General features: G+C 43.6%; 1 protein-coding gene across 1 annotated transcript; it reads right to left on the reverse strand.

Annotated features, from left to right (window-relative positions):
- Nucleotides 1-793: 793 nt before the first annotated feature.
- On the reverse strand, nucleotides 794-17,244 carry Cct7 (chaperonin containing TCP1 subunit 7). Its single transcript, XM_015479510.2, has 12 exons — nucleotides 16,465-17,244; nucleotides 10,944-11,097; nucleotides 10,221-10,327; nucleotides 8,500-8,625; nucleotides 7,335-7,387; nucleotides 6,802-6,973; nucleotides 3,940-4,104; nucleotides 3,045-3,233; nucleotides 2,510-2,607; nucleotides 2,055-2,187; nucleotides 1,425-1,631; nucleotides 794-1,157 (listed from the first exon to the last, which is right to left on the reverse strand). The coding sequence occupies exons 1-12, from the start codon at nucleotides 16,468-16,470 to the stop codon at nucleotides 942-944; spliced, it is 1,626 nt and encodes a 541-aa protein (XP_015334996.1). The 5' UTR covers nucleotides 16,471-17,244; the 3' UTR covers nucleotides 794-941.
- Between the last annotated feature and the right edge of the window lie 51 nt (nucleotides 17,245-17,295).

Here is a 17,295-nt window from a genome sequence, read left to right on the forward strand (position 1 = left end):
TCCAACTCTGTGAGCCAACTGTTCTTACCTTGTTGTACTTGTGGAACAGGTGAGGCTCAGAATAATAACTTATCTAAAGACTACCAAGTTGGCAGGAATACCTGCTGCCCATTCTGCTGTTGAGTCCATCTAACCACAAAAGCTGAGCCCAAATTTTTCTAAAATCACTAATTTCAGGCAGCTGCCTTCAGTAACTCAAGGTGACAATCATTACCTCTAGCTCTAACAATTATTTAGTACAGCACTAGCTGTAGGCCAGCTATGAGGATCAGTTTGACTGAGATGACTGTTAGATCTGTCGGAGTTCCAGGAGGCTCTGTGGGAGCCTTGCCAAACTCACTGGTCATAAGAAAACACAAGGACTCATAAAATCACTGGTGGCTGAACAAAAAATACCAAGTGGGAGCCCTCAGCTTCCTTCTCAATGGATTAAGTCACCAGAGTTATGAGAGGATATGACCTCTGCCAAACATCCCTCCCAGAGTCAACTTCAAGATCTTGAATAAGAGGAAACAAAAGTCTGAGCCCAGAGAACATGGAGAGGCAGACAAGGTAATACAACATCTACTCAAAGCAGAGAATCCCCAAGAGCAGGGTCCAGGCTAGGGAGGGTGAAATAAGCTATCAAGAAAAGGAAGTAACTCCACACAATCTAGCCACTTCTGGAATCAACATAACCACAGCGAAACTTCAGAGAACTCCTTTTTGTATCTCTGAGTACGTACATGCAAAGCACAAATTCTGAGTTGCAATATGAGTAAAACAACTATGCCCAAATAATTTACAAGGTTAATTCCAAGTCTGAATTTTATTTAAATAATCACTAGTGGAAACAGTGGGCCAACTACTACCACTTCCTCATAACATCAGCTAACCAAGTCAGAGAAGGCAAGCACATCTGCAGCCAGCCTGCCAGTCAGTATGTGATGGGTGTGCACCTCTCACTGGAGGCGGCCTCGGCCCCGGCCAGCTGCTGGAGGAGCATCCACAGTGGAGCGAGGGTTCTTGATGGTCTCATCTACGGACACGATAAGGCATGCAGCTTCAGAGGCTGCTGTCAGGGCATTGATCCGCACCATGGCCGGCTCCCACACAAAGGCATCGAAGTTGTCAGCAATGTCCTCATTGTTGATGTCCACCCCATACCACATGCCCCCCTGAAAGAATAAGGAAAAGAGGAGAGGCAATATGGCACTGATCCTAAGTTTCTTACACACAGCTCCAGGCTCTCTCCCAGGACGCTGTTGTTTCCATGGCAGGCAATGTGGCCTTTGCCTGAAGAGGAGGCAGTTACCCAGTCACACTAGGTTTAGTTCCAGCCCATCACTGGGGTCAAGTATGTGCACTTGAGTAGTAAGCACAACACACTCATGATCTAGCCCCACCCACCCAACCCCTGGATTCTGATGAGAAGAAGAACCCACCTGGGCATGCCGAGCCCGCAGCTTGTTGAGGATGTTTGTGGCATCAAAGCCAGCATTGTCACACAGCTGACGTGGGATAATCTCCAAGGCCTTGGCATATGCCCCTATCAACAGCTGCTGTTTTCCTGGAATAGTCCTTGAGTAATCCCGAAGGTACTTGGAGAGCTCCATTTCAATGGCTCCACCACCAGCCACCACTGAATCATTCTGCAGAAACCAGACCACCTCTCAATGCAAGCAGATCATGGTCCAGGCTCTAACCTGGGCCACCTGGTAGGTCCTCTGGCCCAGAAAATGGTGTTTCCTTCCTTACCCCAAATGAAGCCCTAAAACAGCCCAGACATGGTTCCCGTCTAACACACCCCAACTCCAACCTAGTAAACCATCAAGAAACATGCAATTTGAGGACAGTGACATAATCACTGGAATACCCAACTACATCAATTCCACACTTTGCTAACAAGAACTAGCCTTAACCTTTAAGACAACATAACCTATTTGAGACTAAAGCTGAGTTTTTCTATGATTTCTGGGGCCAAAGAGAGCCCACCACGCAGGTAAGGGATCACCATACAAATCCAGAGTCTGAACATGTAGGGAAATAGGGCTGTGTAGATAGGAGGCCAGTACCTTGATGGCCCTCCTGACAATCATGATGGCATCATGCAGGGACCGTTCTGTTTCCTCCATAAACTGCTCAGCGCCTCCACGGAGGATGAAGGTACAAGTCTTGGCCTTGGGGCAGCCAGTGAAGAGGTTATACCTATGCTCAAGATGAAATCGCACACATGTGAACTACTTCCTGTTGCCATCTTGCTGGATCTGTTCTCCCCACCAAGCCCTCTCGACACTTAGGAGCTGCTCTTCCATTTTCATTGAGGCTACCCAATCCCAACCTTAAAGGCATTTTCTTGGGAAGATCTGTGCTAACCTTGGGGGAATCAAGATTGTGGAATCAGACTTAAGACCCAACAGGCTCTTCTCCCCCCCCCCAACATTCTTCATGCCCCCAAAGGTAACATCTCAAAAAAGGAACAACAGTACAAGCTGTGCCCAGAAGATGGCAAAAAGCCAGACCCACTCACCTCTCGCCTCCAATCTGGGTCTCTTCAAACACCTGGCAGTAGCCTAGCACATCTGCTGACAGAGCATTCACACTGGTCTGGATAGAGCCTCCACAGGCCTAAAGAGCAAAGAAGGCAAAATCATCTAGCAGCAAAGGCTCCCAATGAGGCTACTCAGCTCCCTGTCACCCAGTCTCCAAGCTAGTTCCCTTGCTGGACTCTGCCAAAGCAGCCCAGAGCCCTCTGTACTGGATAAATCTACCCTTTCCCCCCAACCTCCAGCAGACCCTTAAACACCTCTGAAAGCAGAAAACAAAATAGTTTAAGAAAGGAAAAACATCTGGCAGGAAGCCCACTCCCAATGAGATTGTCCAGTTAATCACAGTGCTACTGCTAGTTCTCTCATGAACAATATTCACTTCCTGACCTATTTGTGGTTGTTAGGCACAGAAACACTGGGAATGAAGGATTTCCTGGCAGAAAGAGTTAAAAAGACAGGGCCGAAATCCCCTTGGGGCCACAAAGGCCAAAGAGCAGCCTGTGAACATTTGGTTACCATCATGGTCCTCTTCAGATCCTCCTCAGGTACACGTCCAGCACAGAACATGTCCCTATCAGCAAAGTACTGAGTGGCCACATCCCCAATGGGGAGTTTGGACAAGATGACTTTGGCTCCAGAACGATGGATCTTCTCTAACTTGTCATATAGAATGTTCCATTCGGCATCAACAATTGCCTGATAATCCTGAAAAGACCCAGAAAATGATGAGGATACGTTGACATTTAGGGTAGGCTAAAATAAAGAATGCTGCTGTATCTGGTAATTAACAGGGGTAAATAGCTACTCTTTAGTCCAAACAAATGAGGCCCTTTTAAGATAATAGGAACCATGTAATAATTTCAAACACAAAAGCAGAAATTAACCCCAGGGCAGGGAGCTACACCATAGTTGGCACAGCCAAGGTGTGAAAAATAGTTCCCCATAGGAGTCCTAACCTGCACTGAGGTGCTGCACCATGGTCTTCCCAATGATAAGACCTCCTCCTCCCCACCAAAGGCCACCCTGTACTGGGTGAAATGGTGTTTCCAGCAGCAGCATTGATAACAGCAATTACAGGAGTGCAGTGGGAGGAGGCTAACTAGGGGGAAGCAAAATATCAGGCAAGATATATAGCTAGAAAGCCTCTGTCAATGCCACCCCCAGGGCCAGAGCACAATATTTCAACAACTCTTCTGTATCCAAATTATGCTAGGCGGAGATCACTAGGGAAGAAGCATAGAGTGAGAAAAGCAGTGTGTCTGGTATTCAAATATTAATGCTTGGGGTAGGGGGAGGAAAAGGGGAATATAAGAAGCCTGAGAAGCAGTGCTAGACCTGAGACAGTCAAGACCTGAGGCCCTGGCCCAGAAGGGTACCCACTCCCACACCGCCTCAGGCTGGTAAGGCCTACCTCCACTGTGTGGACTCTGATTTCAGCATTATCTTTCTCAGCTTTCAGCTCAAGCTCAACATTTAAAAGGGCAATTGTGGGGTCATGGTACTTTTTGGGTTGCATTTCAAAGCCAGCGTAAGAGAAAGTCTTCTTGAATGCAACACCAGCCACCAGCTGAGACTCCTAGTTAGAAACAGACAGTTAGTTCAATGGTTTGGTACCAGCATAAAATAAAAAACAAGCTGGGCACAGAAGCACATGCCTTTAATCCCAATGGCTTAGAAGACTGAGGCAGGAGGATGGAAAGTTCAAAGCCAGCCTCCATAACTTAGTGAGACCCTGTCTCTACACCTCTGGGTTTAATCCCTGGTACCCCCCCCACCACCACAAATCAGGTTTGTACTTTGCTGGGTTAGTACTTGTCCATTTCTGTAACCCTGAAAGAGTTAACCATTTCTTTATTTCACTGCCTTCTCATTAACAAAAATTTTGGAACAACCCATTTAAAAAAAACAAACAAACATATTTTTAGTTATCCTTTTAGTATGAGGGAAATCATTCAGTTTGCAGAGACAAACTGAATGCAGGACTGTCTTTTAAAGCACCTGCCAATGAATAACTCTATATTCACATACAGTGTCAGGAAAGGAGCCAGGCAGTTATGTTAGGGCAGGAGCTGAGCAATGCAGCCTTCGTCTACCCCCAATTCCCTACCCACTGTGCATGTGCATGCACGCACACACACTCACACACACACAATCACAGTGTGTATGCTATAGTCTAGAAGGCAAAGACAAAAGATAATAAAAATCAGTTATCATTATGGCTCATCACATATTGATCCCTTCCAGACATGAGCTTCTACCACATTTTTCTTAACAGAACTTCCTGTGGGTTGGATTTAATAGCAGAACATAACAGAAAGCATGTTGCACTTCAGACTGACTTAGGCATTGAGACTTCGGTTCAAATCTCAATTCTCACGGAATGACCAAGTCTTTCCTCATTCCGTGAAAAAGGGTAATCAGTTCAATGATCTTTAGGTACTCTGCCCATATGAGTCTATAATACTATAGCCTATCAGTGAGTAGTATACACCTCCGGTTCCTGCATCAAAACCATGGCCTCCCAAATCCATGGCCTCCAGTTCCTGCATCAAATCAAAGACCTCCTAAAGAGAGTGACAACTAAGCTGAATCATGATGGACAAACAGAAATTAGTCAAACAGAAAAAAGAAAGGAGTGTTTACAAGAGATGGGGGGCAGTGTTGTGGGACCAGGGAATGAATAGCCCTTTGAACTGCTGGAATGTAAAAGACAGGACAATTCCAGCCAGAGAGGAGTAGGGGGAGGTGGGCAAGGGCCAATTCAGGAGTACCTTATAAGCCCCATGAAAGCCTAGCTCTTAGGCTACAGGCAATGTGGATCCAGAAGGCTTTACTCAGAGTAGTAAAGCAGGGAATTCCACCCTGTAACATGAAGAATGATTTAGGGGATGCAAGACTGGAGAAGGGTGACAATGGTCCTAATAAAAGTGATGGATAAAAGAAATAATTAGTAAATTAGTAGGTAAACAGTGGTTGACAGGGAGTGGGAAGTCAGTAAAGTTTTCAAGGATGCCCCTAGATTTTTAGTGTAACAGAATAAACCAACTATGACAAGGATTATACAAAATACTACTGGTTTATAGAACCGGACAATGTAATTAACAGATACAGGAACATGAGGCTCAGGGGTGAAATGAGGATGAAAGATATAAATCAGAAGGTTCTCTATTAACCCTAAGTAAAGAAGCACTACCTGAATTCTGAGTTAGGTTTTATGTATAAGAGTTTACAAGGCCAGGCGCAGTGGCACATGCCTGAAATCCCAACAATTTGGGAGGCTGACACAGGAAGATCTTAAGTTCAAAGGCAGCGTAAGCAACTTAGGCTTTAAGCAACTTAGCAAAACCCTACCTCCCCAAAACAAAAAGGGCTGTCAATGTGGCTCAGTGATTAAGTGCCCCTGGGTTAAATCCCTAGTATCAAAAAGAAAAAAATCACCAAGGAATAATAATAAGCATGGCAGCCCAGAGATTAAAAAGGTAAAAAGTAACATGGAGCCACTAACATCAAAGAACATTTCCCCAGACAAATAATATTGTATTAAAAAAAAAAAAGTTACAATTATGCTAATACAGTAGGCATCAGCCACATGGTGTCTTTTAAAATAAACTAGATTTAAAATTTATCTTTCCAGGTATGGTGGTCCACGTCTGTAACCCCAGCAACTTGGGAGGCTGAGGCAAGAGGACCACAAGTTCAGGGTTAGCCTGAGCAACTCAACAAGATCTTGTCTCAAAATAAAAAATAAAAAAGGCTGGGAATGTAGCTCAGTGAAGGAGTGTACCTGACCATACATACAAAAGCAAGTTACAGTACACTATTATAAGCAATCATCTGTGTTTTAAAAAACAGTATTTACAAATGTGCTTATATTTGCATATGTAATTCTAGGACACAGCACACACACACACACACACACACACACACAAAAACTGGTAACAGTGCCTGTATATGGGTCAGGGGTGTTATATGGAACATGCACTTAGGGTCATAGATAATATCTGAATTAGTCCTACCATACCCTGAACAATGATGGAAACCAAGATTCTGAAAATCAATTATTCCAGTTTTCCATTCTGCTCACAAAGCTCTGCAGAGGTTATAAAATTTATCTATATCCTGTAGTGGCAGTATGGAAGTACAGTCCAAGTCTGACTTCTGGTCCAATAAGCGTTCTCTCTCCATCTGTACTGTGTACCCCACTCCCACGTGAAACTGTCAGAGGAGCCAAGGTGAAAGCAGGAGCCGTCTACAGAGGCCACAGCAGGCTTACCTCTAGGGCTCCACCCTGCACCTTCTTGATTCCAATCATTTTAAGCTGCAGCAAATCATCAAGCATCATCACAGCATCAACCACCATCTTAGCAAAGAAGGATTTCTGCTGAGAGATCAGCTTGGAGCTCAGAGCCGTCATGGCACACTTTTCTAGCAGCTTCCTCTGCTCCCTGGGACACAAAGGCAGAATCTGTATCAGGTCTTGAAAACTTAATCCTTCTTACCCGATTCTACTGTGATGTGGAGGTAGTTCCCTTCCAGCCTTTAGTCTCAGCCCTCTTCAATTTCACCTTCAGTATCATTAGGACAGATGATCAGTGACAGAGGGCAGCTGTAGTCAAAGACCTCCCATGTGAAAACTTTTAAATTACGATCTATAACTTCTTTTTTTGCAGTGCTGGCTGGGGCACAGCCAAGGTTCTAACAAGGGCCAAAGTGCCTCGGGCCCATATAGGGATTTGCCAAGTGCTTCCCTGCATCCAATTTGGCGACAGGAAGTCAAGGTTATAACAAAGCCCACTGCAAACTTACACTTTATCTTGCTTCTTCACAGTCACAGCAATCTCTTTGATCTTGTTAACTGCCTGCGAAGAACAGAAGTTGAGTGAGTTTCTTATGTTACAGACAAACTGGTAAAGTGGACAATTTCTTGTTAGTGCCTTGTCTGTTTACTCCAAACCTTAAGCATTTCTACTCCACAGCTCAAACAAAATTCCTAGGTCCTATAACTGCCTATGAATATGTAAAACTCTGTAAATTTAGAAAATTCTGAAAGTGTAGAGTAAGTAGAAGAATCATCAGGGTACTCCCAGGATTCAGCTCTGGATCAGGTAATATATTTAAAACAAGTAAGTGAAGGGTTAGGGATGAAGCTCAGTTGTAGAACACTTGCCTAGTATGTCCAAAGCTTTGGGTTTGATCATCAGTACCACAAAACAAAACAAAAGAACACAACTGAATGAAAACAAGTCATGACACTAGATTAGGACAAAACCTCTGGCTTACTAAAAACACCTCTGACTTCTAGCACTTTATTAGTTGTAGCCCTAAGTAACTTAGTGAAACCCTGTCTCGTAATAAAAAATAAAAAAGGGATAGAGATGTGGCTCATTGGTCAAGCACCCCTGAGCTCAATCCCCAACCCCCCAAATACAATGTGTATACATACATATATATATATATATATTTTTTTTTTACGCATGTGTATAGATACGTGTGTATATGTACTTTATCTTTGCCAAAGCACTCCTCATACATAATCTCATTTTAATGTCACCACCAAACCTTCTCCCCTTGCTGATGACAGCAAAGGAAGAAAGTAAAGCCTAGCAAGATTAAGTATCTTGTCCTAGGTCACAAAATAGCTAGGTCTTAAGATGAGCTAGAAGTACTTGATAGAAATAAGGTTGGGGATGTAGCTCAGTGGTAGCGTGCTCACCTATCATAGCAAGACCAAAAAAAAAAAAGGCTGTCACTTACTGAGACTATATCTATATCATAATCTACCAGGCTGACTCCAACCAGAGGTTTAATCTATCTCATCAAACAGCTACTGAATAGAAGTTCCTAGAAAGAAGTCAGGAAATGCCCAAATAACCCTATTCTTGCAGTCACTCCACACGCCAGTTAAATTATTATCCTAAGAGGAATGTGAAGATGCCCAAGTACAAGGTCAGGTGAACCAGTGATCCCGTACCAACTGAGTGGCCGTTCGGAAAGCTCGGATGATGATCTGGGGGTGCAAACCTTCCTCCACATATGGTTTCACTTGCTTCAGAAACTCTGCAGCCAGCAGGGTCACTGAAGTGGTACCATCACCAACCTGGAAAAGAATGACAGGAAACACATTCTCTGATGTTCAGGAAGCACCCTGAAACTCCATTTTCAGGCAACCTACCCATTTAAACTGGACATTATTTAAATAGGTGTCAAGCTTTTTTTCTGTAAACACAGGTTTTTGCAACAAAAAGAACATGATAGTAGTCCTAACTACTTATCAATTGGTTCTGAACTAGAAAAATTAATTCCCAGATAACCCCATTCTCCAAAGAGGGTTGATTTAGGTAATCAATTTTCTCAGTGGGGCTGGAGTCATGGTTCAGTGGTGGAGCACTTGCCTAGCATGTGTGAGGCACTGGGTTTGATCCTTAGCACCACATAAAAAATAAAAAAATAAAATAAAGGTATTGTGTTCATCCACAACTAAAAAAATTATATAAAAAACTTTTCTCAGTATATGAAATCACATACATGAATTAACTGAGAACATATTAACTGTAGTCAAGACATTGTGATAGTCCCTTTCTGGACAGAAAGGCATAATTTCCTTGTAGATAATCCAATATTCACTTTTAACTTTAAACCATACTGTTTTATAAGCTACTGGGTTCTAACAAACCTTTACACTTCAGGACATATCTGTAATATACATATTCCACGGTATTCTAAAACATAAACCCATCTCTTTCAGTGTTTATCATCAAGACTCCAGTGTTAGAACTGATTTAGGAAAGACAGGATAATGCTACAGAACTGTATACTTAAAATGGCTAAAAGGATAAATCTTGTTATATTTTACTATCGTTAAAAAAGGTACACCAAGGGCTGGAGACATAGCTCAGTTGGTAGAGTACTTGCCTTGCATGCACAAGGTTCCGGGTTCAATCCCCAGTGACACACACACACACACACAGGCACACCAGAAAGAGTTTCCAGCCCCATTTTGTAGGTAACTAAAAGATGAGAAGTGAAACTATCTACTTAGTAATTCACGTGATAACAGTACATGGGCCTGCTCCTAAGGGCTTAGACTTAGTCTTTAGGATCTCATACCTAAAGATCATTGCCATTGACAATGTGTTAACAGATATGAAAGCTACATGCAATAGAATAGTATGAATTTTTTTTTTTCTTCTTCCTTTGGTACTGTGGACTGAACCCAAAGATGCTTAATCACTAAGCCATATCCCGGTCCTTTTTTATATTTTATTCATACACAGGGTCTCACTGAGATGCTTAGGGCCTTGCTAAACTGCAGAGGCTGGCTTTGAACTCACAATCCTCCTGTCTCAGCCTCCCAAACCACTGAGATTATAGACATGCACCACCCCGCTCCTGGATAGAATAGTATAAATTCTTTTTTTAGTTATAGATGGCCACAATACCTTTATTTATTTTATTTTTTTTTATGTGATGCTGAGGATCAAATCCAGTGCCTCACACATGCTAGGTGGGTGCTTTGCCACTGAGCCACAACCCCAGCCCTAGTATAAATTCTCAAAAGATTATTTTTGTAAGCATATATTATAAAAGTATAATTTTAGACATAAAACTAAAAAATTATAAGAGATAAAAGGAAGGCAGCAAGCAGGTATGAGTTTCAATCTCCACTTAAAAACATATGATTAATTTTCCTACCTCAGCATCTTGGGACTTGGCAATGTCCACTAAAGTCTTTGCTGCAGGATGGACAACATCAAGCAGTTTCAGAATAGTGGCCCCATCATTAGAAATCGTTGCTTTGCCTTAAGAGAAACAAACAAAAACTTAAAGCCCCTTTCCTAAATTCTGTCTTCTATTTGGACCTGGGGTCCATGTACACTTTTTCTTGGGATAAGGAAGAGGGGATCACAGTAGGAATTAAGGGAAAGATATCAATATCATCTTTTTATGTAATTAGCTCTGTGCACAAATTTTTATAGACCACAGGTTCCCAATTTTCTTTCAATAGCAATCAATACAGATCAATTTGATGTAGAAAAATATTTTAAATGAGAAGATACACAGTGGATATCCTAGTATTTTGCATGTCAATTAACACACTAAAACATAAAGAGAATTTTCTCCTTGTCTTGACATGATACAGTGGGAGTGATCACTGAGAACTCCAATTGATTTTATTTCAGTTTTCTAGGTCATGTCTTCCTACAAGGCAATGGCTTTTGAGACCAGGTTCTCCCATATATTCCTACAAGTGTTCAAAAATCAGGACAATGTATGAAGTGGAACTGCTTTAATCTGAGCAATCCCTTAGAGATCTTATAAGCAGTGGGATTTTTGGTGCCAACCTGTACTAGTCCAAATACCACCCAAGCCCCTCCTCTCCTGCAAAATAGGCCTTGAGGAACCCAGTAGACTTACCTCGGCCGTCCACAATAAGTTTGTCCATGCCACGAGGACCCAAGGTAGTTCTTACAGCCTCGGCGATCACCTGGCAGGCACTAATATTGCTCACAAGCTGAGGGATGCCTTGGGAGCTATCAGTACCCTCTTTCAACAGGATAACTGGTGTGGGCTAGGAAAGAAAGAACAATTACCTGCTTTTAATAATTGCTTATTATAACGAAACTCAAGAGGGGAGGGGACAGGAAAAATGCTCCCAACTCCTTCATACAATTATCTGAAGGCCTTTCTAAACCACATTCCCCAACCATCTACCTCCAGAGGCATTGTCAGGCATGCAAGGCAGGAAAATGGTTTGAGGAGCACTGACCTAGACTAGAAGAACAAATCACATGTTCTAAAGTGCCCAGTTGAATGAGCATGGCCTTTTCAACTTTTGGCCTTATTATTTCTTGTGCTAAGGATTAGATCAATGAACAAGAAGAAGAAGGAGGCCCTGGTCAGGATTCAACCCCAAAGCAAAACATCTACTGGTCTGTTACAGCTCAATCTTAAAGAAACAGATGGGGCACCTGTGCAGTATGCAAGGCACAGACAGCTTGAGGTGTATCCTAGAGAGGCACAGGGCTTTACCAGCTAGAGTGAGTGTAGAAGACAGAGAAACAGCAGCTTTGTCTTGCTTCATAAAATGACAACACATCTAATTCACATAGCAATGTTTCCATCTTATGCTGGCTCCATAAAGCTTCCATGTGACTAATTTCCAAGAAGGTGCCCCAGAAGTTTATTTCTTCCTTTGTCACACTGGACTCAAAAGGGCCACTATCTCTTTAAGGGCTTCATTTGAAGATCTGCTTCAGAAACTCTGGGAAGAGAGAGCCTGGTCTTCCCCCCAACCCCTAATAGACACACCAGTACCAGGGATTGAATCTAAGGGGATCTCTACCTTTGAGGTACATCCCAAGCCCTTTATTATTTTATATTGAGACAGAGTCTGGCTAAGTTGCTGAAGCTGGCCTTGAACTTGCGATCCTCCTGCCACAGCCTCTTGAGTTGCTGGGATTAAAGGTGTGTACCATCATGCCCGGCATACTGCTTTTTCTAATTTTTAAAAAGTTTATTTTATTGGTTCTTTTTAGTTATCTATAACAGTATAATCCATTTTGATAAAATTATACAAGCACAGAATATATCTTACCATACCACTTTTTCTTAAAGAGACTACTTAGATCTTTTATCCAGTGGCAAGTAGCACAGACAATGGCTAGCAAACCAGAGTCTGCATCCAAGCCCAAGCCTTTAGAGATGAGTTGTGAATCAGATCTAGTATTCTGGGTGTTGGGCCAATTTTTCAAGTGAATCAGAACTATTTCAACACGTTTTACTGTCTATTATACTTATCAACAAGCTATGATTTTAATTTCTTTCTTTTCTTTTCCCCCTGTAGTACTGAGTATTGAACCCAGGATGCTCTACCACTGACCTACATCCCCAGCCCTCTGTATTTAAGACAAGGTCTCACTAAGTTGCTGAGGCTGGATTCAACCTTGCCATCTCCTGCCTCAGCCTCCTTAGTCTTATATTTATTTCTTACTGTAACATGAAATAAAATGTTTACAGGCCATCCACCCCTAGGGTGCTAACCCTACCTCAGGTACTGAGCAAGGGAAGGAAAAAAAAAGTATAGGTTGCCTCAGCCTTACAATAAGGAGTAAAGAATTCATATTCCAGAAACAGTCTAGCGATCCATGAGCCTGGTTCCATATGAACTAGGCAATTCTTTAAAATGCTCAACTTCTTGGCTCAGTGGGAATGAACAATAGAAAGACTAAAATAAAGACGAACAGGTAGGCAGGAAGCAGATCTCACACACCTGAGGCTGGCTATGGCAAGAAGTTCAGATGTTATTCCTACAGAAAAGGCAAGCCCAGAAAAAATTTTTAGCAGTGGATTGGTGTCACAAAGTGGGGATGGGCTATAATCCCAGTGACTTTTATCTTAAAATTAAAAAGGGCTCTATTGTAGCACAATGCTGATTACCCCCAACTCAATTCTCAGTACCACAAAACAAAACAAAAACCACCACAGAAAACAGATAAAAGGCAAGATATAATATGTAAATGTATAAAAGGGATGGAAAGACGTCCAACAGACTCTAAGGAATAAGAATGGGAGTATTTGGGGGCTAGGTTTATAGCTCAGTGGCAGAGTTCTGGCCTCACACCTGAGGCACTGGGTTCAATTCTCAGCACGACACAAATAAATAAATAAATGTCTTGTGTTCATCTAATATATATATATATATATATGTGTCAAATAAGCACACATTACAGGTGTGGGTACACATGCAAGATACAGCCCACGAACTGGTACATGCTAGGCAAGTGCTTTACCACTAAAAACACCCTCCAGTCCTCCCTGACAAGCATTTTGCTTGTCAGAAAACCCCCTGTATCTGGGACCTGGGATGAGGATATAGGGAAAAACTCCTTCCTTTTCCTGGAGTGGCCCAATCTGGTAGCAAGAACGGCTTCTCTATACTCCCAGTCCTTCAGCAGACCTAGTCCCTGGCACCTTCTGAAATAAGCAGATGTGTCTTCTGTAAGGTACCACCTTCTCCCAGTCCTGCTAAGTCATTCCTTAGGAATGCCTAAAGTTTTCTCTGGTTCACCCCAGCCTTGGAATCTTCTGCTTTAAATTAAAACCAACCTAAGTCAAATCCATTTTAGCACCTTCAATGGGTTCTTTGTCTCTTTGACAGGCTACTTTATCTGATGCTTTTGTAGATGTTTTCTCAACTCCACATCCAACTTGTACCCTTATCTACAAGGGTCACCCTACCATTTTCTACCAAAACCACTTTCCTACCACGAGACCAAATTCCTAAGAGCCTCAATTCTTCCACGAATTTTCTCTAGAGCAGTAAATGGGACAATTGGAAGAGGGGAATCTCCTTTCTCTTCATTCCCCCTTGCTCACAACTTATATATCACCATGTATCTTAAATAAGTATGAGTTTCCCAAAGGTAAGGAACACAGTATCCTAACCTTGCAGGGCCAAGATCTGGCCACAGATGAAACAATATGCATCAGCTTTTCAAGCTGAAAATTCAACTGTTATGTGAACGTGCTTGATGTAAGATAGCAATGGCTTCTTAACTTTTTTTGGGAAATAAACTGGCACTAAATTTACTGAGAATTCTTAAGTACAAAGCAAGGATCAAGAAGAAGCTCATCACAGATTCCAAGTTACCTATCCTTGTAGGCCATACAGAAATAGGAGGCTGAGGAGAAGAGATCCTAAAGGGAGGGAAGGGTGGCAGAATTGGAGTGAGCCAAGCCAGGCCAAGCAGGGTGGGTCATTTTCTATCAGTTCCCCAGCAGCAGACTCTGCTATGGAGAGCATAAGTTACTTTCAATATCACTCATTTTTAAATTTTTTTTTGTAGTTGTAGATGGACAGCATGTCTTTGTTTATTTTTATATGATGCTGAGGATTGAACCCAGTGCCTCACATGTGGAAAGCAAGCGCTCTGCCACTGAGCTACAGTCCAGCTCCTCAATGTCAAGTATTTTTATTCCTCCAGTACTCTTGACAAGGGAATCACGAAAGGCTGGAATTTCAGCTTAATGATCTTCCTCTTCATCCTCCTTAAAAATGTTTATTAAACATTAAGCTTGATGTTCTATAAAACAAAGCACGCAGAGCTCAATACCACAAAGGCAGGGACATACACTCTGTTCAAACTGTGTCATAGTCACAGAACTGAGGTTTCAGGAGCTGAGCTTGGTGGCACACACCTGAATCCCAACTACTCAGGAGGCTAAGGCAGAAGGACCTCCAGTTTGAGGTCAGCCTGGGCAACTCAGTGAATGCTGTCTCAAAAATAACAAAGCCAAAGCGGGAGAGGGGTTAAAGCTTCAGGGGACTCTTTTACCTCTCTTTCCATCACAGGCTTCTAGAACACCAGAGACAAATTTTATGCCAGCATAGAGGACTCCTGGTGGTAGAAGTTTCACATTCCCAAAGGAGGTGAAACATCCAAGAAGTAAACAGTCAATCTGACACAGCAGAAAGAATCAATTCAAGTGAAACTCAAATGCAGTGGTTTGTAGCCCTTTGGTAAGGGGTTTTATCACAGCACAGGAGGACTGTGGTTCTGATCATCAGTTCTTTAAAAGCCAACCAAAGCTCTCATAGAAACTTTGGCAGCAGGAAGTAATATAGGGAGGAAAGGAAGCAACTGCTTAGTTAACATCTGCTAAGTGTTTACTACACGCCAGGCACTTTACATGTTTTATTTCATTTAATTCTATGCACCAATACTCTATTGCTATTCCCTCTAAGAGACTAAGAGCCAGAAATTAAATATACTCAAAATCACACAGCTGAACCGTCGCAGAGCTAAGTTATACACATAGGACTCTAATGTAGTTCCAGGGACCTTATTTTCAAACATTGCACTATGTGTGCTATCTCTACAAAGAGCAGGACATCTTCAAGAACAAATAATGAAGAAATTTTAAAATTAATAAAGAGAATAGTAATGATGAAGACTGGAAAATGAATGAGCCAAGGAAGGATACAAGGTATTGCCATCACCTGCTCAGAAGCTAAGTTAGCCCTCTCAAAAGCAACCTAGACTATACCACTATACCACCAACGCTTCAAACACAGGGAAGGTATCTGAAACTCTGAGAGGGAGAAATGGGGAGCCGTGCTGCAGAGCTACAAGGAAACCTTTGGGACACTCCAACATTCATAACGCAGCAATGTGCGCAAGCGCGGGCACACACACCCACTTCTAAGAAAACTAGACACAGAGTTTGGTCGACAACTAGAAAATCTTGTCTAATGTCACCGGAAACAGAGTGCAGGTCGTCCCACCTCCGCTACTGTATCCCCCTCTGCCTTGCCCATTTTCCTAGCTGAAAGGCTGCATCCCCAGTAATCCTCTGGGCCTGGTACATTCAGTAAGCATTAATATGTACCAATCTGGTGACTGCGCGAGTAAATGAATGAATTTAAATATGAGTGGAGTAATATGTTTTCACATATGCAATAGCCGAAGAGCTGCGGGTCGCTGGGCGCGCCCAACAAAAGATTCCCAATGCTGCCTCTGTCCGTTCTAAAAACACACTCTTTCAATCCAGCAATCTCCCAGGGCAGCCCGGGCTTTCAAGCCTAGTTGCGGGCCGCGTATGCACGCCCGACCCACACTCGTTTCACACAGGTCCCTACTGTGGGAAGCCTCGAGAAGGGGTTCCCAACGTGGCTTCGCGGTCCCGAAGCACCCTGGGATCTGTAGTCCCCGACCCTACCAGAACCCTGAGCCCCACAGAACGCAAGCCAACCGCTCCTGCTCCATGCCCGAATCGACTCAGGCCGCGGCCAGCCGGAGTCGCCCACAGGCAGGAAGCCAAGACGAGGTCCGAGGTAAGAGTCTGGAAAAGATCCCACAAGGCTGCCCCGGCTGAGCGGCGACAGCCACCGACCAGATGGCAGCGGATGGCGATGGATGCGCGAGACACCACTCACCATCATTTTGGAAGCTTGTTCAGTGGCCCGCTAGTCCTCTGTTCTCGCTGTCGGGCCGCCCAGCAAGCCCACAATGCCCTGCGCCGAAGAAGTCCCCAGAAGCTTAGCCAAGCCGTTGAGCCGGTAGAGGAAGAGGATGGGCCACTTCCGCCACTCTATGGTTTGCTACCACCGAGTCGGTGTGGCTAGAAGTTCCTGAGGCTGAGTCTCTGGGTCGCTGTAGTTAGAGGCGTTACTTCAGGGGTCGCTGGACTTCGAAAATGCTTCTTTTCGAGGATGTAAGATCCTTGATAGACCTGTGTCACCCACTAACATTGGTTTCACTCCCCTCCGTTCCCGGACGCCAGGACAAGGAATGAAATAAACGCAAGCATCTATTGAACGCCGACTGTGTGTGCTAATGTGAAAGATCACGTATCGCGTTGACACTATTATTGTGCCCACTTTACAGACGAGGACAGGTCGAGAAAAGTGTCCACAATCACAAATGCACAGCAAGTGGGAGCGAAGCGGGCACAAGAAACTAGCCTCAATGTCCGGAGTCTGGCTCCGCGCTGGCCAGCGCCTCCTCGCGGGTGGGATGCCTCAAGTCGCGGCTCCAACTGTTATCGACAGTGAGCCCGCAAGCGATGGTGTAACTGCGCGAAGGACTAGCTAGACAATTGCTTTCCCGAGAAGGGGAGGAGGAGGAGGAAAACACAGATGGGGAAAGGCAAATCGTGGAGCGAAGCATCAATGGAGAGGGTCCGGCCGAGACCACAAGAGCCTACGGCCAGAACTTTCAGCAACTGAAGAGATCCTTGCGAGCCACCCACCAGTTCCCCATCCTCC

The sequence above is a fragment of the Marmota marmota genome, unplaced genomic scaffold, assembly GCF_001458135.2.
Source record: "Marmota marmota marmota unplaced genomic scaffold, marMar, whole genome shotgun sequence".
Taxonomy (NCBI): domain Eukaryota; kingdom Metazoa; phylum Chordata; class Mammalia; order Rodentia; family Sciuridae; genus Marmota; species Marmota marmota.

What these genes read in the sequence shown, in the direction of transcription:
- Cct7 (XM_015479510.2), bottom strand. An exon ending in CCAAGTCCCAAGATGCTGAG is followed by an intron (nt 8,626 to 10,220) that starts GTAGGAAAATTA and finishes ATTCTTTTCCAG; the next exon opens with GTTGGTGATGGTACCACTTC. An exon ending in TGCAGGGTGGAGCCCTAGAG is followed by an intron (nt 4,105 to 6,801) that starts GTAAGCCTGCTG and finishes GTTTCTAACTAG; the next exon opens with GAGTCTCAGCTGGTGGCTGG.